The sequence below is a fragment of the Martes martes genome, assembly GCF_963455335.1.
Source record: "Martes martes genome assembly, chromosome: 2".
NCBI lineage: Eukaryota > Metazoa > Chordata > Mammalia > Carnivora > Mustelidae > Martes > Martes martes.
In genome coordinates, this window is record NC_137889.1 from 68,267,303 (window position 1) to 68,295,120 (window position 27,818).

General features: G+C 42.0%; 1 protein-coding gene across 1 annotated transcript in view; it reads left to right on the forward strand.

Annotated features, from left to right (window-relative positions):
• FHIP1A (FHF complex subunit HOOK interacting protein 1A) overlaps positions 1-27,818 on the forward strand; it is a 244,968-nt gene that overhangs the window by 170,747 nt on the left and 46,403 nt on the right. Inside the window, exons 4-6 of the mRNA XM_080796952.1 lie at positions 5,665-6,291; positions 15,712-15,870; positions 17,690-17,776. Of these exons, the coding sequence (XP_080653078.1) occupies positions 5,665-6,291; positions 15,712-15,870; positions 17,690-17,776 (873 nt within the window). The remainder of the gene's footprint in view (positions 1-5,664; positions 6,292-15,711; positions 15,871-17,689; positions 17,777-27,818) is intronic.

A 27,818-nucleotide genomic window follows, 5' to 3' on the forward strand; every position in this document is an offset into this window, starting at 1 on the left:
TTGTCGTAGGTTAACTGACAGCAATTAAATAAAGTCTTTGAGAGACGAAACATGGGGAAGTATTAGGGAATCCGATCTTCTTAATATCTTAGGTGATGTTTGTTAATATTTAAAAAAAATTATATCTCAGCTTTCCAAGTAGCTCTAAAGTTGATAGTAGGAAGTAAAGCAGAACAAAAGCTATGTTTCTTTAGAGGGTCGAGGCATTAACTTGTGCTCCAATTGGACTTTGAAATGTTGAACCTGTGGAAATGTCAGCAACTCACCCTCTGTATGCTCAGTGTAAGTCTGTTTTGGCCGTGGAATGGAATATTATTACATAGATCGTTACTCTTAAATCCTTTCCCTAATACATAAATTTAAAAAACACATCTAAGGAGTAGTTTATTATGTTATTGTATTGATTGATGTTCCTACCATGTTTCTTTGTTGCAGTAATGCTAGACTACCTCTGGTCCCAAGGAGGAATGGTGTGTAGCTGTAGTGCCTGCTTTTCCCCGTTTTATCCCAGATTTAGACATGCCTCTGGAGTTTGGGACTGGAGTGGAAATGAACCAAACTGTACAAGCACATGTATATTATTAGGCTGTTATCGTAATATAAAAAGAAACAACTCAGGAGATGTCTCTCATGGCAGTCAGTGTGCAAGGAGTATGCCAGATTGAAAGACATGGCTGTTAAGTAATGATTAAGGACTGGATGGAAACTTACTTTTGTTGTAGTTATTTGGTACATTAAGTGGAATTTGCCTTAAGATCGTAAAAGCCTGCCCTTTTTCTGTGTGGTGGAAAATGTTGCTTAGTAACTTGGTTTTTTCCACGATGCCACTTTAAATTAGCATTCCAAAGGATTTCAAAGTATGGGTTGTACTCATGTGACTTTCTTGAAATAACGAGGCTCTAACCAAAGTAGCATAAGTGCATGTATGTAAGACACAAAACAATATTAAGATGGAATCAGAGCTAAGCTGACAGATAAACACTTGTGTTTACCACAAAGAATAATCATTTGTTAGCTGGAGGAGTGATTATGTGGCTCTTTCATTCTGAAAGCATTTGAGCTTCCTATTTAGAATCTGTGAATATTGGAATTCAGACCTATTATTACTGACCGTCGGGGACCATCATTAGAGCTAAGGATAGGAGTAGCAGATAGCCTCAGTGAAAGAAATATGCTCTTTGTTCATCTCATTTACCCGTAATAACCTTCCATTAACCTAAGTCAAATGACTTAGGTTAAAATGTAGCTCTATTGGTCAGATGGTAATTTGTATACCATCATTTACACTATTGATTTTTTGTATGTTTGTTTCTTTTTAGAATTGTGATAATTTACATGAGGATCTCTGTGTGATCCAGGCTCATGATTCACACACATATATACCAGCTTGTATTTGTTAAAGTTTGTGGACCAACAAATGCCAAGCCATGATCAGTGAAACATTGACAATGCTATTTCCCGGCTTAGCTGGCTTACTCAGTGAGCTTGGGCTATTATCAGGGGCTGATTGCTTTATTCAATGGCATTTTCAGCCTAGAGAAGTAAACTTGTAAAGGAAATGTTTGCATAGCATGTTTTGCTTGCTTTCCCTCTCTTCCATCCTTTGGTCCCTCTAGCTCCCTTAGTAGTATTTTTTCCCCTGAACTAAATCCCCGAGGCAAAGTATATAGCCCAGAAGCCAGGGCTGGGAGACCTGTGGCAACGTTGAGAGCCCAAGATAGAGGATCTCAGGGGAATGTGCTTGGCCTGGGGACACCACTGGGAGCAGCATGGGACTGTGGATTTGTGGGACTAGAAGGTCAGAGTGGATCAACGTGTGACAGTAGGCAGCAGGCAGAAGTCAGCACACAGGAATCTCAGGGTTTGGGGAAAGTGATGTGAGAAGACAGCGCTAAAGGAAAGAATAAGGAAAAGTCCAGTCACATTAGGCATCTGTCTGCAGGAGTGGAGAGAACTGTGACACCAGCTGGGCAGCAAACTTGGGACATCAGAATTTCTTGGGTGTTTTAGTGCATGTCGTGCGCTAGGCAAGAAGCTTCTTAGACATTCCCCGTCTGGTTAGGCCCCAGGCCCTGGGTATAGGCCCCAAGAACCCACTCAGAAAAGCAGGTCATGGGTGTATCTGCCGGGAAGGGAAAAGGAGGTGGCCTGGGTGGGTCCTGACACCTGAGGAGGGACGTTAAGGACATGTGTCAGCAGAGGCATAATTAGCACTTTGCTGAGCACTGTGGATTCCGTGACTCACAGGCCTTGGTGTAACACACCCTCTTCCTGGCAGTGAAACCACCCGGCCAAGGCTGGGAATGAGTGCGGGCTCCTAATATGTCCGCTCCATTCCACACGACCAATAAACCTTACGTCTTCTGTGGGTTATCAAAGCTCTGCACTGGCATTTCTCTGCCTAGTAACCCAGAAGGCAGGGTAGACGAGGCTTATGCTATCAAGAGGGTAAAGATTCTTCAATTCCAAAGTGGCTCAGTTGTTTGCCTTCTGTATAAAAACTTCAGTTCTCTCTCTCTCTCTCTCTTTTGCTATGACAAACCTTAAAAGAAAGTAGGTCTTTTTGCAAAGGAATTACAGTATACAATACAGTACGAATCTATGAGAAGAATGTACTTTGTGCCCATGTAAATAGTTCTGTATATTACTTACACACATTTAGGTGTGTGAGAAACACATGCATGCATGTAGTCTAAGTACATATACACATGTGTAAATTTATATTGCTTAGGAATTTCAGAGAATTAGGAGATTTCAATTATGAATTATTTTTAGCTCAGTGTATTGGTCCCTTTTAAAAGACATAGTATGAGATTACTATGTCTATTTTAATTTTTATTTGTATTATGAAATTAGATCAGCTTACAGGGGAGAAGAACTCATTAACCTAAAAACCCCATCTATGTCTTTTCAGACTCATTTCTGATCCTACAGCTATTTGTCAGTATATTTAGTTTTTAACTTAAATTGTTTCATATATACATTTGCGTGTAGTGATTTGATTCACTTAGTGTTTATTTTTAATAGCTTTATTGTATGGTGATGTAACATTTTCATTATGATCCTCTTATTATTGACTGACTGGGTCAGTGGTGTTTTTATTTTTCATTATTGCAAATATCATTGGTGTGAACCTTTCTTAACAAATTATTTTTAGATTGTTTCCTTGGGGCATTTTCCCCAAAGTGACATTACCAAGTCAAAGGGCAGGAGCAATTTTATAGCTTCAGTTACATATTGCCAAATTGTTTTCCAGAAAGATTGAGCTAATTTGTGCCACCACTAACAGTATATAAAGCACAGTTTCAATTTTCAACTGTTTAGACAGTCTGAGCACACATGAGAAGTATAATTACATTTCTACCCCGAGGCCTACCTGTATATAGATAGCTCTCATAAGTAAACTCAGTATGTGGACTTTGAAATTAAGGAACTGATGAAGTATGTTACTAATTTATTCTTCAGAATGTGGAGCCTTGAAGGTAGAGCATTTGGGGCTAGGGAACATGCGTGTTGAGGTGGAGGCCCGTTTGGGAAGTGTGCGTTACTGTGGTCCCACGCCAGAAACTGCCAAGGCCAGAGCAGAGGGAAAGGACAGCCAGGCCCCAGCATTTCTGCCAGTGAGGGTTTCTGCCAGTGAGGCCCTCAGGCCTCCGAGGAATTCTGGAGGACTTCTGGGAAGTTGGGGGAGGTGGGGAGGGGGTGAGTTCTGGAGTCTGGCACGCCTTGAAGGAGAGGGCTTGTCCAGTGGGTACGTTGGGGCCACCGATCCCTGAGCCCTGTTCCACCCAGGGAGCTGCTCACTGAAGGCCTTTCTCATTGGACAAGCCGACTTGGGTGTTGGAGTGATTTTTTCCTTTGTGACAGCATTATTAATTTTATAATGCAGGTTGGTAGAGATGACAGATTCTGTGGAAATCTATTCATCCTGGATACACTTGCCTGGTCTGTAAAGGCTCCTTTGCCTCATTTCTGACAGGGGAAAATCTCAGACCTTTTCCAGAGGAATAAATTTTTCTCATTGCTCATGTATGCTGACATAGCGTTGTACCTTTGCCAGCCTCCTCAGTGACTTGCAAAAATTCTATAACCTAAATATAGGCCATGTGACAGCACATTATAGAACTGGGCCAGGAGGGTACAGCAGAAGACACACATAATCCCTACAGCATGCAATTCAGGAAGGCAGAAAGGACCATCGATCAAGTCATTGATAAGGTTTTGTATTATCTCAGATTATGTGTATACATTTTAAAGGAAATAAACTGAATGGATATTATCCTAGAAATTCCAAGTCATACGGTTACATGGGAGTTGAGATGAAAAAATTGTTTTAATTTCTAGGTCCCAAGGGGGAAATAATCTTGATGGACAGAGAGAGGTAGGAAGCATTCAGTAGTCAGCAGAGAGAAATAACAGGGCTGTCACGTGACCTAACTGGGATTTATTTATATTTTACCATCAACTGATTTTTTTTCTTCTGGTGGTGAAATATATATAATAAAGATTGCTATCTTAACCTTTCTTAAGTTTCCAGTTCAGTGGTGTTAAACTACTTATGCAGCCATCACCACTATTTCCAAAACTTTTATCTCCTCCATCAGAGACTTGCTATGTTAGGGATTTATTTTGTAATTGGTCATGTCAGAAATTTTTCTGGTTTAAAAAAATGCAGAGTTCAAAACCTTCATTTTATTTTATTTTTTTTTAGTTTCAGCATATGCCATTCTGCTAGGTATGTGTCCCTCATTCATCAGTTTCCTTTCATCCAACCTAATCTTGCAGGCGTGAAAGAAGAAGGTGCCCATCCAAATAGAGGGGGTAGGGATGTTCTGTCGAGGACGTGTGAGGAGCTGTGTTCCCTCTTGGAACCTCCAAATCAACTCTGTAGAAGAACATGGGCAGTCTTAAATTAGTTTTAATAAATTAGTCTTAAATAAATCTATTTATTTAATGTATTTTAAAATTAAAAAGCAATATTACTTTCTTGACAGTTCAAAAAAAATTGAGAACTTGTCATGCCTTTGAGCACAAAAATAATTATTTTTCCATATTTCTTTTTGATTTTTCTTCACATACATGTTTTTGATATAGTTGATAATGATGGATCTAACTGTATAAATAACTTACTTTTCATCTATTATATCACTCATAGTTTTTCATTTTGCTTAGTGGTTTTTATAATAACAGGCTTATGAATGGATGTAGCTTAATTTTTTTAAACATATGATCTTCTTTGACATTTAGGTTGCCAAAATTTATAACTATTATAAATGAACATCTTCAAACACATGCTTTCTATAGTTTAACCACTTTATCTTACCCTCATGAGAGAGACAAACACAGGATTCATAGTTATCTTTTTTTAAAAAGATTTTATTTATTTATTTGAGAGAGAGAGAACATGAGCAGGGGTGGGGAGCGGCAGAAGAGGCAGAGGGAGAAGCAGACTCCCTGTGGACTCGATCCCAGTACCCTGAGATCATGACCTAGGCCAAAGTCAGATGGTTAACCGACTGAGCCACCCAGGCGCCCCTTCATAATTTACCTTATTGTGGGCCACGGCTCCTCATTTCCCATGAAGATACGACACAGTCAGTGGCGGTGCGGTTTTGTAATGATGGTAAACACGAGGTGGATGACAAATGTCTGCATTGGTTCCAGGTTGTGAAGATCTTAGAGAAGCACGACCCCTTGAAGAACACCCAGGCGAAATACGGGTCCATCCCTCCCGATGAGGCCAGTGCTGTACAGAATTATGTAGAACACATGCTCTTCTTGCTGATCGAAGAGCAAGCCAAGGATGCTGCGATGGGGCCAATTCTGGAATTTGTGGTCTCAGAGAACATCATGGAGAAGCTCTTCCTTTGGAGCCTGCGGAGGGAATTTACTGATGAGACTAAAATCGAGCAGCTCAAGATGTATGAGATGTTGGTCACCCAGTCCCACCAGCCTCTGCTGCACCACAAGCCCATCCTGAGGCCCCTGATGATGTTGCTAAGCTCTTGTTCAGGAACAGCCACCCCCGCCGTGGAGGGGAAGCTGGTTGTCCTGCTCAATCAGCTTTGTTCCATCCTTGCCAAAGATCCATCCATTCTGGAACTCTTCTTCCACACTAGTGAGGACCAGGGGGCCGCCAACTTCCTCATCTTCTCCCTTCTGATTCCCTTCATTCACCGAGAGGGGACAGTAGGTCAGCAGGCCCGGGATGCTTTGCTGTTCATCATGTCCCTGTCTGCCGAGAACAGCATGGTGGCCCATCACATTGTGGAGAACACCTACTTTTGTCCAGTAAGTCCCTCATTGGCACGCTTTCCATCCACTCCCCTTTTCCTCTCCTGTGCTACTGGTAAATACTTTTCCTATTCCTTTCTTTTCAGCAAGTTGTCCTTGGCACCTTCTAAGGAAAGATGTTTGCAGGAAATCTTTTGGAGGGAGCAGGGGAATCTAAGTTGAGATGCTATTTGGCTGAGCATTGTCAGCTCAAAATAAGCCAGCAGAGGAAACTATATGTGTTACCATTTCTTGTGTCATTTCTGTTGGATTAGGAATGATTTTAGTTTTTTCCAAGAACGTATCCTGAGTGATCGGTGAAACCTGCACTTTCTATATTCCTGCTTTTCAAGTTGATTTCACACCCTACCTAGAATCATGGCATGCGGTGAGCCCGCTCAGCTGGTTTCAGAAATTAATTTGTTTCTCAGCAAGATAATGACCATAATTGTAGATACAAAACACCGGTTCTATTTTTAAAAATAAACACATATTTACAGTTCGAGGGAGCAGGAAATCTGCTACTCTGTACAGTTTCCTGATCATCAGCCTGGTGAGAAAGAGAGCGCGAGGTCCTTGGCAGACGTTACCGTGCCAGTGGTCCAACCATGGTCACAGGTCCACAAAGGAATGGGAGCCTTCTGGGACCCCGAAGATACTTCAGGGCTCTGATTAGTTTTTTTGTGTCAGTGTTGTCTTTAGAAGGGGGGTTCGAATGGCAGATTTACATCTTCTGATTTGTTGGAGATGTTGGGCAACAGCTCTTTCCATGTTCCCTGCTCAGTGAACACTGTCTAGTCCATTGGCTTTTCTTTTATCATCACCTCATGGCACTCCTTGATAAACTATATTGTCTTGAGTATGCCTGCTTCTGCTGGAATCTCAGGGCCTTTAATGAGTTTATTAACAGGCCAGCAAGTTGCCACAAGTAGATTAGATTCATTATTAACAAAGGCTGTATGGGTAGTTCTTGAATGGGGAGAGGGCAGTTGGGAATGTCTGTGGGGCATGCTTTGTCGTCACAGGGGCATGAGGTGGCCACAGAGGAAGGTCAGCTAGTGTTTAGTGGGCAGCGACCAGGGATGCTCCGTGTCTGGTAATTTGTGGAACGGTCTTGCACAGTAAAGAACAGACTTGCCCAAAATGCTCACAGCAACCCTAGTGAGTAATGCACTCTGTTTTGCTTTGAGGTTCAAAAGCAGTAATCTTCTTTATGCTACTAAATTCTTATTTTTACTGGTGAATATTTATTTTGGGCAAAAAAATGGGTAAAAATTTTGAAAACCAGAACTTCTGTTAAGAAATTCCAGGTACCGGGGTGCCTGGGTTGGTTCAGTGGGTTGAGCCTCTGCCTTTGGCTCAGGTCATGATCTCAGGGTCCTGGGATCGAGCCCCGCATCGGGCTCTCTGCTCAGCGGGGAGCCTGCTTCCTCCTCTCTCTCTGCGGGCCTCTCTGCCTACTTGTGACCTCTGTCTGTCAAATAAATAAATAAAATCTTTAAAAAAAAAAAAAAAAGAAATTCCAGGTACCATGCATCTCTTTTCGGTTCTGAGTAGAATTAGAAATTGTACAAAGATTGATAGTCAAACAGGAAGGAAAGAACCAATTCCCTTCATGTGTGCTAACGTAGTAAATGTCCCTTCCTTATTGCCTTCAGTGTTGTAGTTTCTTATGGACTCTTTTTAAAGAATATATTGTAGGTAAATATGGGACTTCTCACTTGAACCTAAGCATCTTTGGAGTACATTGCTGTATTACTTTTCTATTTCTGCTGTAATAAATTACTTTAAACAAGACAGATTAATTATCTTACAGTATTATCTTACTGTAGGTTAGAAGTCCAGCAGGTCTCACTGGGCTAAAATTGAGGTATCAGCAGGGCTATGTTCCTTTCTGGAGGCTCTCATGGTGAGTGCATTTCCTTGCCTCTTGACTAAATCTAACAAATATATGAAAATTTTCTATAGAGAAAATTATAAAACTTCATTGAAGGGCATAAAAGCAGACCTAAATGAATGGAAAGTTATTTAGTTTGTAGGTACCGTGTAGATGACACTTTCCGTGCAAATCAATCCATAAGGTTAGTGCCATTCATGTTTTACAACTTTTTATTACGAAAAAAAGTAAAATAAGAAAACTTGGAAGAATACTGAAATGAACACCACATACACACCACTTACATTCAAAATTGTTATTATTTGTGTTTATCATCTATGCTTTTTGGTTGTGCTGTACGATTTGAAATGATGATACATTTGGAATTAAGTTATAGACGTCAAATACTGTCGTATGTAACTCCTACAAATAAGAGCACTTGCCTACATAACCACAGTACCATGATCACACCTCAGAGAACTATGGAATAATTCCAAATGTGATTTAATATCCAGTTTCTCAGTTATGCCCCAAGTGGTTTTTATATGGGTTTTTTTTTCCCCCAACTGGAGTCCAGTACAAGGTACATTTCTGACTTGTCGTATGTCTAAGTCACTATTGCTCTATAACAGCGCCCATTTCTTCCTCCCTGACACTGACTTTAACAGAACCACCGTTGTCTTGTTGAATGCCCCACATGCTCTAGGTTTGTTTCTAATGTAGTTTTACTTGTCCCTATCCCCTGTATGTCCTGCAAATTGGAAGTTAGGTCTAAGTGCTTGCGTTTAGGTTAAGTTTGTAAGAATACTTTACGGGCGATGTGGTACACTTCTTACTGCATTGTATCAAGAGGCACGTGTTAGGTGGTCTCCCTTTTGTGATGCTACACTTGGTCACTTGATTGGTTAAGGTGATGACCACTGTATCTCTCCAGGTAAAGGTAACACTTCCCCTCTGCAATTGTAAGATGTAGTTTGTGAGGTGTTAATGTGACTTAAATCAAAATTCCAATAGGGTTCTTCATGAAACATGACAAATCAATGCTAACAATCATATAAATATGTGTACAAGACCAGGAATAACATAATTATGAAGAATGGTACCAGCAATATATTTATTGAGAACTTACTCTATGCCAGATACTATTCTTAGTGATTTACATGTATTAAATCATCTTATCCTCACAACTGTAGGTACGAGTGTTACACCCTTTTTATAGATCGAGAAATCGAGGCACAATGACATGAAGTAAGTCTATACAAGGCCACATGGCTAGTAAGAGAAAAGGTCAGGATCTGAACCAGGGCAGCCTGGCTGAAGGACCCATGTGCTTAACCACCACTTTGTACATGGGTAATAAAATATCAAGGCATCTGATAATGCATGAGCCATAACGAAATGACTGGAATTAAGAACAGAAACACAGACTGGGAGAAGATATTTGCAACACATGTAACTACAAACAGTTGGTGCCCAAAATACACAAAAATAATTATAATGCTACCAGTTAATAAGAAAACGATGAAGCAACCCAATAGAACACTGGGCAAAGGGTATGAAGGGGCAATTCCCAGAAGACGCCCAAAGCCGATAAACATATGAAAATATGCTCATCTTCCTTAGTATCAGGGAAAGTGCAGATGGAACCTGCAGTGAGACACCAGGTAATGCTCGTCGGGGTGGCTAACTGTTGGATGTCTGATGACACCAAATGTTGTCGAGGGGGAGGAGAAACAGGAACTCTTGAGAATATAAAGTGGTATGATAACTCAGGAAAGCTTTGCTAATTTTTAATAAGATGGGATACTTGCATACCATGTAATCCTGCCTCTTTACTTCTTGATATCTGCTCTAGGGATATCTGGCACATGGATATACACAAAAAGACATTCAGTAGAATAGAGATTTGAGGAAGAGCAAAATAGAAATATATTAAGGAAAAAAATAAATGAACTGGATTATTCTGTGTCAGTGGAATACTACTCAGGATTCCAAATGAGTAAGTCACATGTATTAGCATGTAACTACACTACATGTGTGAACACCAATAATCTAAAAAACATGTTGAACAGAAAGAATAGCAAAAGGTTTCATACAGTATGTTAGTATTTACATAAAGCTACATATAGTTTGAACTCACAGAATCTTTGTGTATACTGTTTTGTTATGTTTTTTTGATATGTCTATATACAGCAAAAGTACAAAACCAAGCACAAGAATAAATTACACTAAGGTCAAAATTGTGGTTACTTTCGGGATGAAGGAAGGAGAAGAGATGGTAATGGGATTGGAGTAGGGGTTAGCTCTATTTGTAATGTGCTTTTTTGGGGGAAAAAATAGAGTGTTCCAAAGACATTATGACAAAATATTAAAATCTGTTTAATCTTGGGAGAGGTTTTCTATTTTGTTTTATATGTTTATGGTATTTCGTACTTCAAAATATAAATGTATTAGGAGATGAATGGAGGATGTTTTCAATGTTAGGATATCCACTTATTATGTGTTATAAGCAGATTTCACCGAGTAATTGTTGCTTTTATAAAAACGTGTTTTAGGGGCACCTGGGAGGCTCAGTCAGTTAAGCATCCGACTCTTGATCTCAGCTCGAGTCTTGATCTCAGAATTGTGAGTTCTGGCCTCCTAGTTGGGTTCCATGCTGGGTGTGGAACCTACTTACAAACAAACAACAAAAAAAAACCCATATGTTTTAAAACACCACACAGTTCATTAAAATTGAAGAGAAAACAACGGCTCCAGCTGACCTTATTTTCTAGAATGGAACACAGAGCTTCGTTGTAGTAAGTTGCCCCTCAGGATAGATCCCATAATCTCATTTATACCTAGTTTTCTATAATTACATCTGACAACATAATTAAAAAAAAAAAGAAGAACTCTTTATGTTGAAGATAAAAGCATACTCTGTTAGTTATCCAGCTAAGGACCACAATTGACAAAAAGCTTTCTCTAATTAGTATGGTTGTCAAAGTGTGTTAACATCAGGCTTTGGGAAGAGTAATGGCTCTTTCAGAAAACTGGACCACTTTTGGAAACTTCTGTGGTTGTAGTTGATAGGAAAGTCTTGTTAAGCTCTACTGTCAAGACGTGCTCTCCCAAGAAAAGAAGGAGATTGAGAATACTCTGGGGAACAATTTAGGGCCAACAAATGATTGGCAACTCTGTATGACCCTGTCACTTTGGATTTTTTTGGCCACATATTGGTGATTATGCCCTCATCACTTGTTATAGATTGGCCAAAGTAGAAAGCAGCTTATACGTAAACCAAGAAACGCAAATTGAAGTAAGCAACCTGTAGGCACATAGCCGCTGATAGAAAGTTATTTATCCCACACCCCAAATTTATGAGGCCTTTTTATTTTAGCGAGTTGCATCAAATGATCCCCACCAGCTGTTCTGCTGCTAGCTTCAGACTAAAGCCATCTGCTGAAAATCTTTTTCTTTTGCTAAAATTAACTGGGTACCATTGGATATTTCAAGTGAAAGATGGACGTTCCCTGAATTGTTTAGCCCTCTGTGCATGTCCTCTTTCTTCCCTCCACTGGAAACACTGTGGTGCGTAAGCCATGATCCCTGTCCCAGCTCATGCGTTATTTTCTTTAGTGCTTGCATCAGCGCACTGAAGAAACGGAACCCTGGGACCCTCTGTGAATGGCAGAGTTGGGTTTGAAACCCTTAAGTCTGATACTAAAATCCACAGTCTCAACAAGTAGCGGACTCATCTGCTGTCAGAGAAGGGGTTTTAAACTGTTGTTAACCATAGGGTATTATATGGTGTTTAGTTTTCTTTTAAGGACGCCCTTGAGAGAAGATAAGTTGGAAACACCGAGTTAACATTTAATGGGCTAGGAATAAATATGTTTTATAATTCTTTTGTGTGTGCTCAGGATCAATAAAAGGTTCAAATAGTGGATAGACATTTATTTATTTATTTATTTTTAAAGATTTTATCTATTTGAGACAGAGCGAGCGTGCGCACAAGCCGGGGAAGCAGGAGCGGGAGAAGCAGACTTTTCGCTGAGCAAGGAGCCATCTTGGGGCTCAGTTCCAGGACCCTGGGATCATGACCTGAGCTGAAGGCAGACGCTTAAGCAACTGAGCCCCCGAGGCACCCTATAGACTTTTTACTTTTGACTAATTGTTCAGTGTCTTTATATTTTGAAAATTTCAGTTAAAAGGGAAATTTAGAAGGAAGTAGATTGTGCCATCACACTGCTGGGAAAATGATCCACAAACCTGGTGTTGCCTCTCTTTTTCCCTTGTCCCGTGCCCACAGCACCCTCTGTGTCCCTCTGTGGAGCAGTGGTCTTTCCAGTCATCTTTACTCGTTTTGTGGCTGTCTTCTCCAGCTCACCTGCTCTGACCTGTTCTCTGCTCGCTCCCCAGCACCAGCCATACATAGTGCCTCGCTCACAGTCACTCTTCTAGAAATACTTGTGGGTGGGGTGAATGAAACTGAACTCTGAGCAGAGTCTTGGAAAGGGAGATATAAATATTTAGCAGTCAAGATTTGGGATCTTGTTCTTCATACTATGTCGCACCCTGTTTGGCAGACTCTTTTCTTCCCTGTTTTCTCTGCTGTTCTGAAAGCAGCACAGTTAGCCTCTAACTCCACTTTGCGGAGGTGAGAACTTGGCAGGACTCTGTGTCCGGCTGTCGCGCAGCGCTGTCCTTCTGCACAAGCAGGCTTCCCCTTGCGTCTCAGCCATGCCCTTTTCTGAATACTCCTCTAAAAAAGTGAATATTAGGTATATGTTATTTTTAATTACTGTCAGTGATGTATGTAATTTGAAAATTAATGTCGCTGTAATTATATTGATATACAGAATAGTGATTCCCAGCTTTTGAGTCAGGCAAATTAAGCCTGTCTTTATGAATTCATCTTCAAAGCCTCAAAGTGGTTAAGGAATCGGGAGTAGGCAGAATTAAAGCCTTTGTACTGCGGTTAATTTAGCATGAGTTAGCAAATGTAATTGATTTTTAAAATGTGACATCAAGATTAGATTTCCCTGCAAGGAGAGCTCTCGGTCTTGTGTTCCTTCTTGCCAGAGGCTCCAAATTTATAACTGGCAACTCACCGGGGTCACATTCAAAATGAGAATTAAAATGATTTGTTTGGGTATGTTGACAAGGAGTTAAATACTTTAAACAGAGGGCGTTGTTCTTTGGGACCACAGATGCCCGACTGAAAAAGAGATCAGTGCACCATCTTGTTTACTGTTCATTTCCTGTACTTCAACGTAGGATCTGGCCTGAAGGTGTTCGGTTTGTTTCGAGTGAGTGAATGCATGCGTGAATAAAGGCCACTAGCAGACACAGAAATGTATATAATCTTTGGATTTCTCCCATATTGAAATGGTTTGTCTGTTTTTCTCACGGCCCCTCCTACCTCACTGGGGGCTTCTATTTCATATCGGGTCCTCCCCCGTCCACCTCTCTCCCGTGGCGTCAGCCGCTTTCCCTACATGAAGACCTCCAGATTCTCAGTCTCCAGGCCTGTACTCTGTTGTTGAGTGGGATGTATTATTCATGGCAAGTCCTGCTAGCATCTGATGTTCAGCATACCTGACTGGACAGATCAGCCACACCTCCAGTGGGGACAAGAATGAATAAGTCAGACCAGCTGAGCTGGAGAAGATGGCCAATAAACTAAATGCAAGAAGGACCACTGCTCCACAGAGGGACACAGAGGGTGCCGTGGGCATAGGACAGGGACTAGGAGAGCAATGATGAGTTTGCAGAGAATTTTTCCAAGTTCAACTGCCTGTTGCCACTCTTCTTTCTGACTTTCTGTTTCTGATGCCAAACACTGGATTATTTTGTTTTATCTCATCTGTCTGAGCCTCCCTTCCTTCCTCTCTCTGGTCTCTATGGGCTTGAGGTGCCATCTACATATGGATGGCTCCGGATATCCACCTCTAGTCCATATCCCTCTCCTAAGCATCAGAGGCATGCATCTGTTGAGTGGGCTCCCCACTGCAGTATCCCTCACGCTCTTTTCCTAGGCCTTCAAAACCCTGTGGGATCCGACTCCTGCTTACCCTCTCTGGTGCTATTTCTGCTCCTATGTTCCAATAGTGCTGCCCTTCTCTTAGTTCCTGGAAGGTGCCATCTTTTCTTACTACTTGGAGCTTTTGTACATCTTCCACTTGGAACAGTGCTCCCTCCAAGATGCTTTTCTGGGTTCCCTCCTATTTATTCTTCGCAGCTTGGACAGCACTTCTGAGAACAGTTCCTGCTCCCAACCCCACAGGTCTAGGGTGAGGGCCTCTTGTATATCCACGGCACCCTATTTTTTCTATTACACATTCTGAGTATTTATCGCACTATTGTGATTGACCTGTTCATCTCTTGCTAGGCTGTGAGATCAATGAATACATCACCCTTTCTTTTCTGGGCCAAACTCAGGATTGAACGTTTCCTTGAATGTTTCAGTCTGATTTGAGTTCTTCATAACCTTAGGGTTTACCATGAAGCAATGCTTCTTACGGGTCCTTGCCTTGCCTCCCTTCTGTGCATCTCCTGCCCGTGCTTGGTGTGGTTTGCTAGCACCACTTCCCAGTTGGGAGGCCTCTAGGACTGTGAAATTCATTGTTTTCCTTGGTCTTATACTCTGTGAGGTAGAATTGACAGGTACCCAGTGAAAGTGTGTTTCTTCCCTACAGCTCTTTGTTGAAGGCATCACCGCTTTCTTAAAGACCAGGCTGGGTGACCTGACAGATTCAAGGTCTTATTCACCCTCACTTACGTAGCCCAAATGCTGGAAGTTTCATGCTGGCAACGAGGGAAAAAGGAAACCCCATGAGCTTTGGGTTCTTACTGGATTGACAGAGGCCTCGATAGGGCACCCTCACAGCCACCTCCCACGTGACACGCAACTTTACTTCCTGCTCTCTTGTCTTCTGGCTGGTGCTTCCACTTAGACCCACCTTAGCTCTCTGTGAACAGTCATTGTCACCTCTGATGCCTGACCCCCACTTCTTCCTGCTATCATTTGTGCAGATCACAAATGCTGGATTTCTAGACTGTAAACATGCATGTATTGGTCATGACCTTTCACAAGTCTGCAGTCATCTTTCTCAGAAACCTGCTGGTGGTTCTAACCTGTGGGCTCTTCTGTCATGGGCTGCCTCCGTCTAGGGCTTACCCCCAGGCCTTCCGGCTTTGCTCGCAGTGTGTTGCACCATTGTGCATTGTTCGTGGGTCTGCCTCTCTCTGGAACGCCTTGGGGGCAGAATCATGTTGTCTTCATCTCTGCATGTATGTCCCTCACTCCCCACACCCCTAGCCCATCATATGCCTGGCAAAGAAGAGATGAGCAAGCCTAATTAACTGTGAGCGTATGAGCCAGATCCCTCCAGTGCCACGGTGTCCTCCGCCGGGGTTATCCTGCCCTGCTGTCCCCACCCGTTGAATCCCTCCCAGCTAGCTGAGGCCTTGCTGCTTCGAGCGTGGGCTTTGGACCAGTGGCATGCTCATCCCCTGGCAGCTGTTGGTTGTGGGCTAAGAACTTTGGAAAAGGGCTTATGTTGTATTTGTGAACACAGGTACTTGCAACTGGGCTCAGTGGTCTCTACTCTTCCCTGCCTACCAAGCTGGAAGAGAAAGGTGAGGAGTGGCACTGCCTTCTGAAAGACGACTGGCTCCTGCTCCCTCCTCTCGTCCAGTTCATGAACTCCCTGGAGTTCTGCAACGCCGTCATCCAGGTACCGGAGCGCCACCAAGGAGCCCTTGGTTCTGTCCATTCAGAATCCAAGCGGTGTAAAAAATGAGTTTATCAGCACTCCTTTTAAAAATGTTCATGTCTGTGGAGTAGTGGTGCTTTCTTTTAAGCATACTGAATGTCCTTGGATGAAGAAAAAAATGTTAGTTTACAGGTTTGGGGAAGTTTTAATTGAGGAAAAAAAATGAGTGGATTTTCTTTCTCCTCCTTATAAAAAGTGTTAATTCTGTTTTGATTATCCACTTAACCATCAAAAATAAGTTCAATGCTTGACTCATTAAATAGATATTTTTAGGCTTCTAAGTATGCCAAATTATACCACTCTTACTTCAAGGTCTTCTTGGGAGTACACAAAGGAAAACACTTTATTTTGCTTAATGGTGCATACCACATAAAGAATATTGTTATCCCAATTGAATTTAGACGAAGTTAAGCATCTTCTTAGCAGCACAAATTAAATCTGTGCTTTGAAATTGGTCTGCTTCGGGGGGAAAAAAAAAAAAAAAAAACAACCACCACTGAACTCTAGTGTATTTGGCTTCTTGATTAGATTTTTACCTTCAGATTTCTTGTTACTGTTTTTCAATAAAAATCAGATTTTATATATAGTTAAGGATATAGTGGTTTTTCATAAAAAATGTTTTATTTCTATACAAATACATGTTACTTTCATATTGGATTTATTAAGAAATCAAATTTTCTTTATGTTGATTGTAAGGTGAAAAATGTTAGTTATAATCTGTTTATCTACCAAATAAGGAAATAGCTTCTGGAAGAAAATGCAAGTAAATTACTTTAGTTCCTATCTCATTTTTATTGCTAAGTCAAAGGAAGTTTTATTTATATAAGATAAATGGATTATATCTTAAGGTTTTTTTTTCCCCTTTAATATTGTAGTCTATCAACATTTCTTGCAGAAGTGTATGGAAATAAAAAAGATGAAACTATTAGTTCCTTTCCTAATGTACACACAGAGAGAGATTATCAGTAATTTAAAGATCTAGCTTTACTTCCCTAGAAATTGCTTTTCACTTTATTGTTTGATTTTATTATTTTTTTAAGAAAGAGAAGTAAAGCTAACAGGCATGGTTAAAGGCAGAGAAATGATATATTTTATACTATATTTTGAAATCGAGGTCATATCCTTTAAAGATTTTTGTTTGATTGTTTGGGGGTACCACTGAAAAGATTACTCACAAAAGATACTAATAAAGACTTATCCATGCTAAATATATTTTAAAAATGAAATACAGGAAGTGTACTTTTGGTAATGTTTTCTCCTTTTGAAAAGATTCTTATTTTTTATGATAAGAATTTCTAAATGCCTCCCTCTTCAATATAAATGATGGGTAGAAAATGCATCTTCAACACAAATTCTTTTTGCCAGCATAATAAATGTATTGAATTATCCACTTTGACAGTTATACTTTTGTTTTTAAATAGGCACAAGTTGATTAGGACATAGATGAAGTTATAGAGCAAAATGATACTTTACAATTCATTAATTTTAATTTAAGAGTTCCTTACACATATTCAGTCTATTTCTTATCTGCTTTTTTTTTAAGTTGAAAATTAAAATTACCAATTTTAAAATTTGAAAGTCCAAGCTGTTTATATTGGAATAAACCATCTGAAAAAATTATGTGGCAGTTTGAAGTCTGAATTATTTTTTAACCATGGAATAAACGGCCAGGATTTGAATTTCCTTTTTGAATTTAGGATGTTCACAGAAATGTGTGATTTTAAGAAGACCTAAAGATGAAACTCTTTGCCTTTTTCATGACTGCCTGTTTCTCTCTTAGGTGGCTCACCCCTTGATTCGCAATCAGCTTGTCAATTATATTTACAATGGATTCTTGGTTCCGGTCTTGGCTCCTGCGCTCCACAAGGTCAGTGATTGGCTGAGGCGCTCTTATCTGTTGATGGTACAGCTGACGGAAGCTGAGGATGGTGAACAGTGTAATTGACTCGATGGTGACTTTAGCCTGATTCTTCTTCTCATTCCATTCATTTTCCTCAGCAATACGAAAGATAGATCTTAATGGTGGTGACAGCTGAAGTCTGTTGGGATCCGTTTGGTGTCATAGAACACGGCATCGTGGAACGTTGAGTAAGACAGTCTACCTGAGGACTGGCAAATGACTCTGACTCTTGTGTTTATGTCAGTTCATGGGTAGTGGCTTCTTAGAACACTCTGTTGGGCTGTCCTCTGAGGCCAGGCCTGTCCTAGAGAGTGCAGGGCTTACTGTGGTGGGGAAAGGGGCCAGGATAACACAGGGGCCATGGATTTGCCATCTCCTTAATAGAACTTGATGTTTTTATAACAATTCTGTGACAGTAAAACTTAAAGTGAAGCAAGTTAAGGTCCCGGCAAAGGTTGGCTGTCTCATTAGCACCACTCTGGATTCCTTATGATGCTCTCATTTTGTATAATAAATCAACTGATAGCATTTCCGTTGTGAGCTGTCAGGAGACACCCATGGACCTAGAATTCTAATTATAAGTTTTTCTTCACTGAGTAAAGAGACACATAGAGTATTGAGTTCAGAGAATCTTTGTCCAGTTAGTAGAGTTGCCAGCCCTCATAGGGAGATAAACAATAAGTTTATCACATGTTGTTTTGATGGGATGCCCACATTTCTGCATATGGAAGTACCATTTCTATGGGCTCTCATTTTACAGAATCAAAGAATGCCTTATAATGGCAACTTTGAAGCCGTGGTAATGGGGCTTCAAGTTTAGAGCCACAGGTCCTGATAGAAGATGTTCGTCTTTTACCATTTACTGCCTTTTGCATGTAGTGGCAGTATTTTCCAAAACAAAGAGTGTTCCCGATCTGACAGTGTGCTTTTTGTTACTTCTGAGTTCAAGAGGTAATCTTGAATGTGGCTTACACATCAAATTTTGATGCTTATACATCAAATATTGATGCTTCTAAATATTTTTGTTACTTCTAAGTTCAAGAGGTAATCTTGGATGTGGCTTATACATCAAATATTGATTTTAGTGGTTTATGGGCCTAGAGGGACCAAGTGTTCAAAATAAAATCTGTCTTGGAAAATAAAGGACATATCTTGTGAAAATGCAAACCTCATGTTTGTTTTCAGGTTGTCCTTCTGTTGGTGTCTTGCCATTCCAGAGGTGTGGTGGATGTCTTATATGGAAGGTCTCTAAGCCTCTGCATGGAGGAATTCTCCTCTGTGAAGGAATACCACATTGCTACTAAAATTCTTTGGGAGTCATTATCCATATACTCTCGCACACATTTAGACTTTCTTCCTCATTTAGTTCCATGCCTTCCTCATTGACCAGTTGATATAAAATAATTTCCCAAGTCATTATTGTAATAGTGATAATTATAATGATTATTTGTTCGGGATATTTTACATTACTATAATTACCATACCTTAATATTACAAATATTAATGATAACTCTTTATCCATAATTGAGGATGGGCTCCACGTCAGAGACTCTTATGAGGATCCGACTGGTCCCTCTGTGCTACTCCTTCACAGCACTAACCACAAGTGGAATCAAATCATTAAATGTGCAATAACTTGTTTAATGGCTGTCTCCACAGTGGCTTGCCTGCTTCTTGTGAGTCAGGTTCACACCTGCCTTGTTCACCGGGCTATCTCCGGTGCCAAGGACAGAGCCTTGGACTTGGGACGCTAAATAAACAGCCCACAAGTGGAATGAGGTTTGTTAAGGTGGCAGGTAGAGTGCTGGCACGTGATGCTTTCCCAGGCAGTGGTTCACAGGGAATTTTAACAGCACTTTATATATATTAACTAATATTGCTCTCTTATGCCTATAATTAAAATATGAGGTCTTTTAAGATCATGAAGTTAGGAATACATCCTTATTGTGAAAAAAAAATACAGTCAGTGCTGATTACATAAAATGCAAAGGGAACGTTGCTATATTAGATTTGAATTTCTAACCCCTAATTAAAATTCTCTAACTTTTATCCATTGCAGGCAATTTCTCCCAAGGCTATTTAGAGACTAGGGAGAATATTTCCTCCCTAATTTATTTTTCTCCTTGCTCCCCAATCAGGGTGTGTGTGTGTGTGTGTGTGTGTGTGTGTGTGTTTTAATCATTTGGAATGAAAATTTTTAGGAAGGAGGCAGGGCAAGGGAGAGGGTGATCAGCCTCCCCTCTGGCTCTTGGCTCTCAGTGGTTGAAGAAGGAGCCTCCTGCTAGTGGCCAGACATGGGCCCCAAGGCAGATGAAGGAAGAAGTCCAGAACTGGGTGCTTCTGGGGGAGTTCCTAGTGAGAGCACTCACCTCCTAGAGCCAGTGTCCTTTTCTCTGATAAGGGAAGGGATACCTGGATGTCTCAGGCCTACTACTGTAGGAGTTTCTGTCTAGATTTTTCATATTTTGTGTTCCATGTAGTATCCTAAATAAATTTCCATTGTGTATGCCCTCAGCTCCCAATTTATGCATGACATTTTAGTTACTGGCCATGTCAAACATGTAGGTGGTTTGCAGAGGTGAACTCATTCTCTCTGTTTCATAAATAATAGAAATAAATTCATACTTAGACATATGCCTACATCACAATCAATTCTCATAAACTGTATTTCCACAGCATTTCCTAACCAGAGATGAAGTCATCATGAAGAGTTGTGGGTAATGAGAGGTCCCCGGGGTGTGGGCGCTTGGCAAGTGAAGGCTGTCTCTCCCTCACCTCTCCCCAGTCTGTGTGTGCAGGATATAGTGCTCTCTCTCTGAGTCCTTCTGCTACGTGCTTTCTCCATCCAGTGCTGGGTTGTGACCAGTCATTCTTCTGTGTTAGTGCAAAGGTGTATTTGATTTTTTTCAAAGGGCTGCACGTTTTTTTGTAGTGCAGATATACTGGTCCATAGTCCCTTATCCACAACTCAGAAATTTGAAAAGCTTAGAAAACCCCTAATTTTTTTCCTTTTTAATAATTGAAATGGCAGCACAACCTAACCTTTGCTGAACTCATTTGGTGGCAAACCCTTACCTGAACTATCTTGAGGCTGTTTGGTTTTATTCCACTTGTGTTCATAACTTGTATGTTTTGTGGAAGAAATAGTAATGTATTTGATTATAGAGTGCGGCCTTGGACCTGCTGGGTTAGTCAAATATGGCCAATGTACACATCACTTTTCTAAACTATGAAAAGTTTGAATTCCAAGATATGCATGGTCTCCAGGGTTTAGAATAAGGGATTGGAAGCCTGTTTGGACATTTAGGAAAAGATCAATTGTTGGAGATAGGTTTAAAACCATACTTTGTAAAAGTCACACTAGAAAAAATGATACCATGTTCCTGTGGATCCTTTAGGAATTAGAGCCAGACATAGATGTGGACGTCACGTTGTACAAACCTGTTTATTTATGACTTTCGATAGCCCTTAACCAGCAAGAGTGAGTTCTGTTGTCTTTGTATGTTTAATTTATTAAAGCTAAATTTTCAAGGCTGAATATTCATCGGGATGGTTGTATTAGTCTGGGTTCTCAAAGAAGCAGATGCCGACAGAGGATTAAATATGCAAGGATTTTATTAGGGGAAATGCTTGTGAGAGAGAAAATAGGGAGCAGGGAGAGTTGTCAGAGAGTTGTCAGACTGCAGTGCAAATGTGACCCCAAGGGAAGGAGCGGGAGAAGTTGGCTGGCGTGTCCTCTTTAAAGTGCTCTGTACTCTGAGAAGATCCATTAGAGGAGGCCTGCGTCTTCTGGGGAGACAGCCTGTGGGATGTGTGGTGAGGATTTCAGAGTACAGTAGCAGGGGCCCGTGGTGGCTTTCACTCCCTGTAGCTGGAGGTCTAAGAGGTGGGTTTCTGTGTTTCCAAACTGTTGGCTGGTTTCCATGGCTTTCCTGATTGTAGTTGTGAAAACGATGGACCTGTATACTTGCTTCCTTGTGTGCAGAATATTCAGAAGTTCAAATGGTCCCCGCATGCACGTGGTCTTTTTGGTCAGGATGTGCTTGTTGAAGGAGTTTAGTACACCAGTCAAAAGGAGGAGGCCACAGTCACGAACGAAACCGACATCTCGGGCTAAAACAAGAGATGTCTGTTTGTTCACACTGCTTGTCCGCCTTGGAGTATGGGCTGGACGGTTGCAGGTAGCTTTTCTCCATGTTCTCTTCACCCAGTGACCCAATGTGATAGAAACCTCGCCATCTGGAAATGACATCTGTGGTCATGTCAGGGGCAGGGAGAATGAGGACCGGGAGGGACCCTAACCTGACTCCCAGGTGAGCAGTTTCCCTGCAGAGGGGCACCGGGGGTAAGAGGCTCAGGACCAATCTGCGGGCGACAAAATAAGGCAGCAGGTATGGCTGGCGTGTGGGGAGTGTGGCGGTGAGCCGAAAAACAGCAGAAAGGAAGGGCGTTCCGGAGGAGGGAGAGGGCTGAAGAAAACAGGGGTACAAGGAACAAAGATCCTAGAGAGAAGGTATCATCCTGCTCACTACCCTAAAACCCTTCCAGACTACCTGAAAGGGATGACTTCTTTTCTTTTCCCCATGTGCGCCTGCCAGCTTTACCCTGGCCAGATCATTAAATGCACTTAAACGTTGTTGAAAAGTATTGGGATTTTAAAGAATTGCTTTATTAACGAACCCAAGACTTCTGACTCCCTGGGGATCTCTGTTCCCCTTCTCCTGGTTCTCTAGGAGAGTCTGTGAGCAGCACAGACTTCACTTTCCCCCTTCCTCCCCTGAATATGGGCGTGCATGGGTCTCGGCCTTCCGCTAGTCAACCCTGCGATCAACTGTGCACTCCACGCAGGTGGCTGGAAAATCCTCCACCACTGGAGGGATCTCTTGGCCTGAGGGACCTGCCCTGCTCCTCAGATTTAGAGTATCAAAGCCAGACTCTTAGCTTTCAGCCCAGGTTAGCTTAGTCCCTCCTCTGCAGGTGATCTTTTTTTTTTTTTTTAATATTTTATTTTTATTTATTTGACAGACAGAGAGCACAAGTAGGCAGAGAGGCAGGCAGAGAGAGAGGGGGAAGCAGGCTCCCCGCCGAGCAGAGAGCCCAACGTGGGGCTCGATCCCAGGACTCTGGAATCACGACCCAAGCTGAAGGCAGAGGCTTCAACCCACTGAGCCACCCAGGCGCCCCTGCAGGTGATCTTTTTGAAGACCTTTTGAACGTGGTGATCGGGCTGTGTTGTAGAGCTAGAACTGGAAGTGAGGCAAGCTGGTTGTCCTTGTTACTAGCTTGGAAGAATCTCTGTGCCGGTGTGTTGTTCAGGGCTCCTGGGCGGACAGGAGACGCCTCAGGGCCTGCCCTGGCCCCAGCATGGTAAGAAAGAGGGGACTAGCAAGGCATCTGGAGGGGAAGGATGTAGGAATAACATCGGGGGCTCAGTCATATTATTTTGGTCAAATAAATGTCTTGTGAACTAGTATGTTCTCTGGTGGATTTCTTGGCTCTGTTTTTGGAGACTGTTAGGAAATTAGGCAGAAGTTTGGGGCTGTGTGTAGTTGTTGGAGGAGGAGACGTTGAAGGGGGAGTGTGCTGAAGGAAGGGAGGGAGGGCAGGGAAAATAATGAATGACACACCTTCCCTTCCCACATGCAGCTCACAGGCATTTGCACGGATCCCTGTGACCTCGAAGAAAGCCTGTACCTTTCTTTGGTTTTTATGAAGAGCAGGCGGCTGTTTTCACTCAGCAAGGTATTCTATACAAGTGTGCTTGGAAAAACAGAAGCCAAAAATCTGTAAGAAAACTTGGATTTTCCCACAGTCTCTTGTGTGCTGAAACCGTGTTTGAACAATATACACAGGTAGAATAATTCCAGCCGTTTCCTTTAAGGCATATGCACTGGCGTCCTCTAAGCCACCGTGGAGCCCATTTGTTTTACAATCTTGTCTTCTAAACACACACATACATATTCATGATCTGTATCCTGTGAGCTCAATAACTCATGGCTTATTGACTTAGGTTGATGGATGAAAGTTTTTTGGGGACTGCAGAAGATGGAGATTTTGAGAGGCTGGGAGCAGCCACACTTGTGTGTCACCCATGTGCTCTTAGTGTGTCTGTGGGTTGGGTGGGCTGGGACCCGTCGAGAGCCCAGCGGGGCTCTCACTAGCTGGGGATGTTTTTGACTTTTATGCCCAGTGAAACTTGTGACTGAAGGTTTTAAGAGCAATTAAACACTGGCTTCAAGTGATCACTACTGATACATATTAATGAGCTGTAATTGGGTGCTGAGGTGATAGGAGGTGTGTGCTGACTTCTTAGGTCCTACTGTTCTTGGTCTCCAGGGCAGAGTGAGCAGAGCAGCCTGTCACGTCAGTGTCCCTTCGCTCCATGTCTCCTATCCACCCTTCTTCACACACCTCTAGTCCAGGAGCAGGTGGGGATGGGGTTCTGGAGTGGCCAGAGTGCAGAGACCAGCCCCTGCCAGCTCTTTTGGCTGAGTTCCTGTTGCATCTCTGGAGGCCCGGCATGGTACACTGCTGTAGTCCGTGTCAGTTCCTGATGAAAAACACTGTGAAGTTTTGTGTCTGGTCCCAGTAATGCTGCAAAACATCACTGGGCAGGGCATTCCTTTCAGTGGGAAATTGGAAAAAAGAAGGAATCGAAAGCATGGAATAAGGATGCCCTCTTGGCCCTGGAATTTTGGGATTTTATTTTTCGAATGTGGTGGTTCTTTGCTAAATCATTGACAGTTTCCCTTGAGTCATGGAGCTCCGAACTAGGCTCCAGCTCTGGGGTGGAGCTCCGTGACTCAAGGGAAACTGTCAATGATTGTCATGTCATGGACATGACATGACATGTCATGTCATGGAATAATATTTTGGTCTCTCTGTTTCATACTTCTACTTATGCATTTCAGTAATTTGCTTTTTATTTATTTATTTTTAATTTTTTTTTTTTAAATTTGTCAGAGAGAGAGAGAGAGAGAGCGTATGCACAAGCAGGGGGAGTGGCAGGCTGAGGGAGAAGGAGAAGCTGGCTCCCCGTGGAGCAGGGAGCCCTATGTGGGACTCGATCCCAGGACCCTGGGATCATGACCGAGCCAGAGGCAAACACTTAACCGACTGAGCCACTCAGGTATCCCAGTAATCTGCTTTTTAAAAGTCATTCTCTACATTATTGACCCAAGTGTCCAATCACTAAAGGCTCTGGATATATGCCTACCCCTCTGCCCTCTTCCCCCCCCTCCCCCCCGCTAGCTGCTTATTCCTCTTCCATCATCTTTAATGATATTGAGCTATACTTGTTCATATGGAACTTTGTTTCTTACTACGCCTAGAGTCACCCGGGCATTGAAAATGATTCCATCCTCCACCATGCTGAAAGCCTACCTGTGTGCCCAACTGGCCCACAGAGCGCCAGTCTGGTGTGAAGTGAAGGGGTCTCAGGGATACCCTAGAGAAATGAGGTCACTCCTTCTAGAAGCTGCTGCTCTTGCCTCACAGCCTGAGGCAGGCTCCAGTGGTGCCGGGCATGGGGGCAGGTGTTCCGTTCGGGGCCATTTGGCAGCTGGGGAGGCCGCACGCTGTGGATGCTTGAGCTCAATAGGAGAGCCTGACGTGCCTGCTGCCATCTCCAGCTTCTAATATAGCCTCGTGCTCCCTGCCTGATGCCAGGGATTCAGGTGTGACAGAGGAGCTAGGATGGCAGAGGCAATGGCAGTGGCCCGCACATTCGTTCTGTCTCCTCAGTCACCCCGGGTTGAAATAGGAGAGTACTGCGCAAGCCAAGAGGCCAGACGTAGGAATCGCCGTGGTCCGTCAGTGGTGGCCAGGTGAGTGAGGTAATTAAAAGGCCCGTCCTGTCGTGGGCCTGCAGCTGTGTGACACACAGCAGCAGTAGTGTCCTGGAATTTGGACTGAACCAATCCTATCCAGCAGGCCAGCTTCAGTTAATACTTGCTCTATCCATTGAGAGGCAGCCATTAAAGAGACCTGGAAGATTTTAGTGGCACTTTTAACAGGCTTTGACTTGGGAATCCTTGATTTATTAATTAAAAACTGAAGGTAAGTGCGTGCCATCTAATATATTCAGTTAATACATTGTATCTGATTAACACACTTTGGGGAAGCAGTCTAGCTTAACATTTCAAAAAATGGGTCTTGAGGCCAGAGAGACTTTAGTTTGAGTTCTGGCTCTTTGCTACTTAACTAGCAATGTGATTGTGGCAAGTACTTTCATCTCTATGTATTACATATGGGTAAAACAGTACCTGCCTTAGTGGGCCATTGGGAAGAATCAGTGAGGCACTGCATTTAAAGTGCCTTTTGTCTCCGGCACTTAGTACTACACTCACATCACCCATTAACTCCACCAGCTGGGTCTCTGAAATGAGACAGCCTTCACGTGACACTGTGTTACTGGACAGGGAATCTGTCCTAGGCTTATTGTTCCTTCACCCGTTTTCATCTCATCTCACAGACAGCCAAACTTTTGGATTTACTCTTTCCTTCTTTCTCTAGAATGTGATGTCAACTCTGTTGTACCTAGAATTCTTCGCCTGCTTATTCTGAGTCAAGGTGCTAGAGATTCCCGAGTGTAAATGTGCAAAGACAATCACCTGGGAACTTCTTACTCTCAAAATCCTGAGTTGCAGGATCTGATTCAATAGGTAGGGCTGACACTTCTCTTGTTAGCCAGCAACCAGGAGCTGCATGGACCACGCTGGGTGATGGTACTGATCTCAGCCCATCTGCTGGCATGTTGGCTTTTTACGCTCTTTCACTGGACGAGGGTTCTGAAGACACGGGTCCCTGTTTTACGTGCCATCTTGAGGGGCTTACCCTGTTTAAGGTAAACCCCATGCTGGCAGCCTGCCAAGACTGTGAGATCAGATGAGGAGGTAGAGAGCAGAGCTTTGGGCAGCAGTGAAACTTTCCCAAACGAGCTAGGCATTCAAAAGGGGATACAGTCTCTTCTGCCTCCCTCTGGAGCTGTTTTAGCCGCCAAAGCAGATAGCACAAGTCAAAATACTTCATCATTTACAGACTTAGTAGTCATAGCATCTAAGGTGAGTAGTGAAAGGACATTGTTGAGTTCTGGTGTGTGGGTTCTAAGAATGGCTGTCTGTTCCCTAGTGTGTGCAGTGTTCCATTGTGAGAAGTACCTCCCATTGTTCAGGGTGTTGGACAAGTGCCATTATGTATACTGTGAAATCAAATCTGCTCTCCTGTGTAATACTGTGAAGATGTGTGTACAGTGATATCAGCACCACAAAAACTTCTTTCAAATGGTAATGTGGTCAGCTTGGCAGTGGGAAAATGGGCCATACACTGGTGTCATGTATATTACAGTATAATGATACATCATATAATACATGTAATATATATCATTACATATATATGTACATATATATGTAATATATGTGTAGTATATATTACATATATGTGTAATGATATATATATTATGATAATATATATGTACATATATATGTAATGATATATATTACATGTGTATGTATATAAGCATATATGTGTATATATGTAATGATATATATTACACATATATTTTATATATAATAATACGCATGTAATATAATAATATATATGTACATAATATATATGTAATGATATATATTATGATTATATATATGTACATATATATGTAATGATATATATTACATGTATATGTATATAAGCATATATGGGTATATATATGTAATGATATATATTACACATATATTTTATATATAATAATATGCATGTAATATAATAATGTATGATATAATGCATATAATGCATCATCGTTGTGCTGCTGACTGGGCCTCCCCCCACCATGCCCTGGTGCTGTGGGCAGAAGGGGAAGCGAGTGCTCCCTATAACTAACAGAGATGGGGTTGCCAGATTTTCTTCATTTCACTATAACCATTACTACTTTTTTTCACTTCCCATATTCCTGGTTATTAAGTGGGAAGTTGATGCACTCAGGCATTTTAGATCCATTTACAAATATACTTTT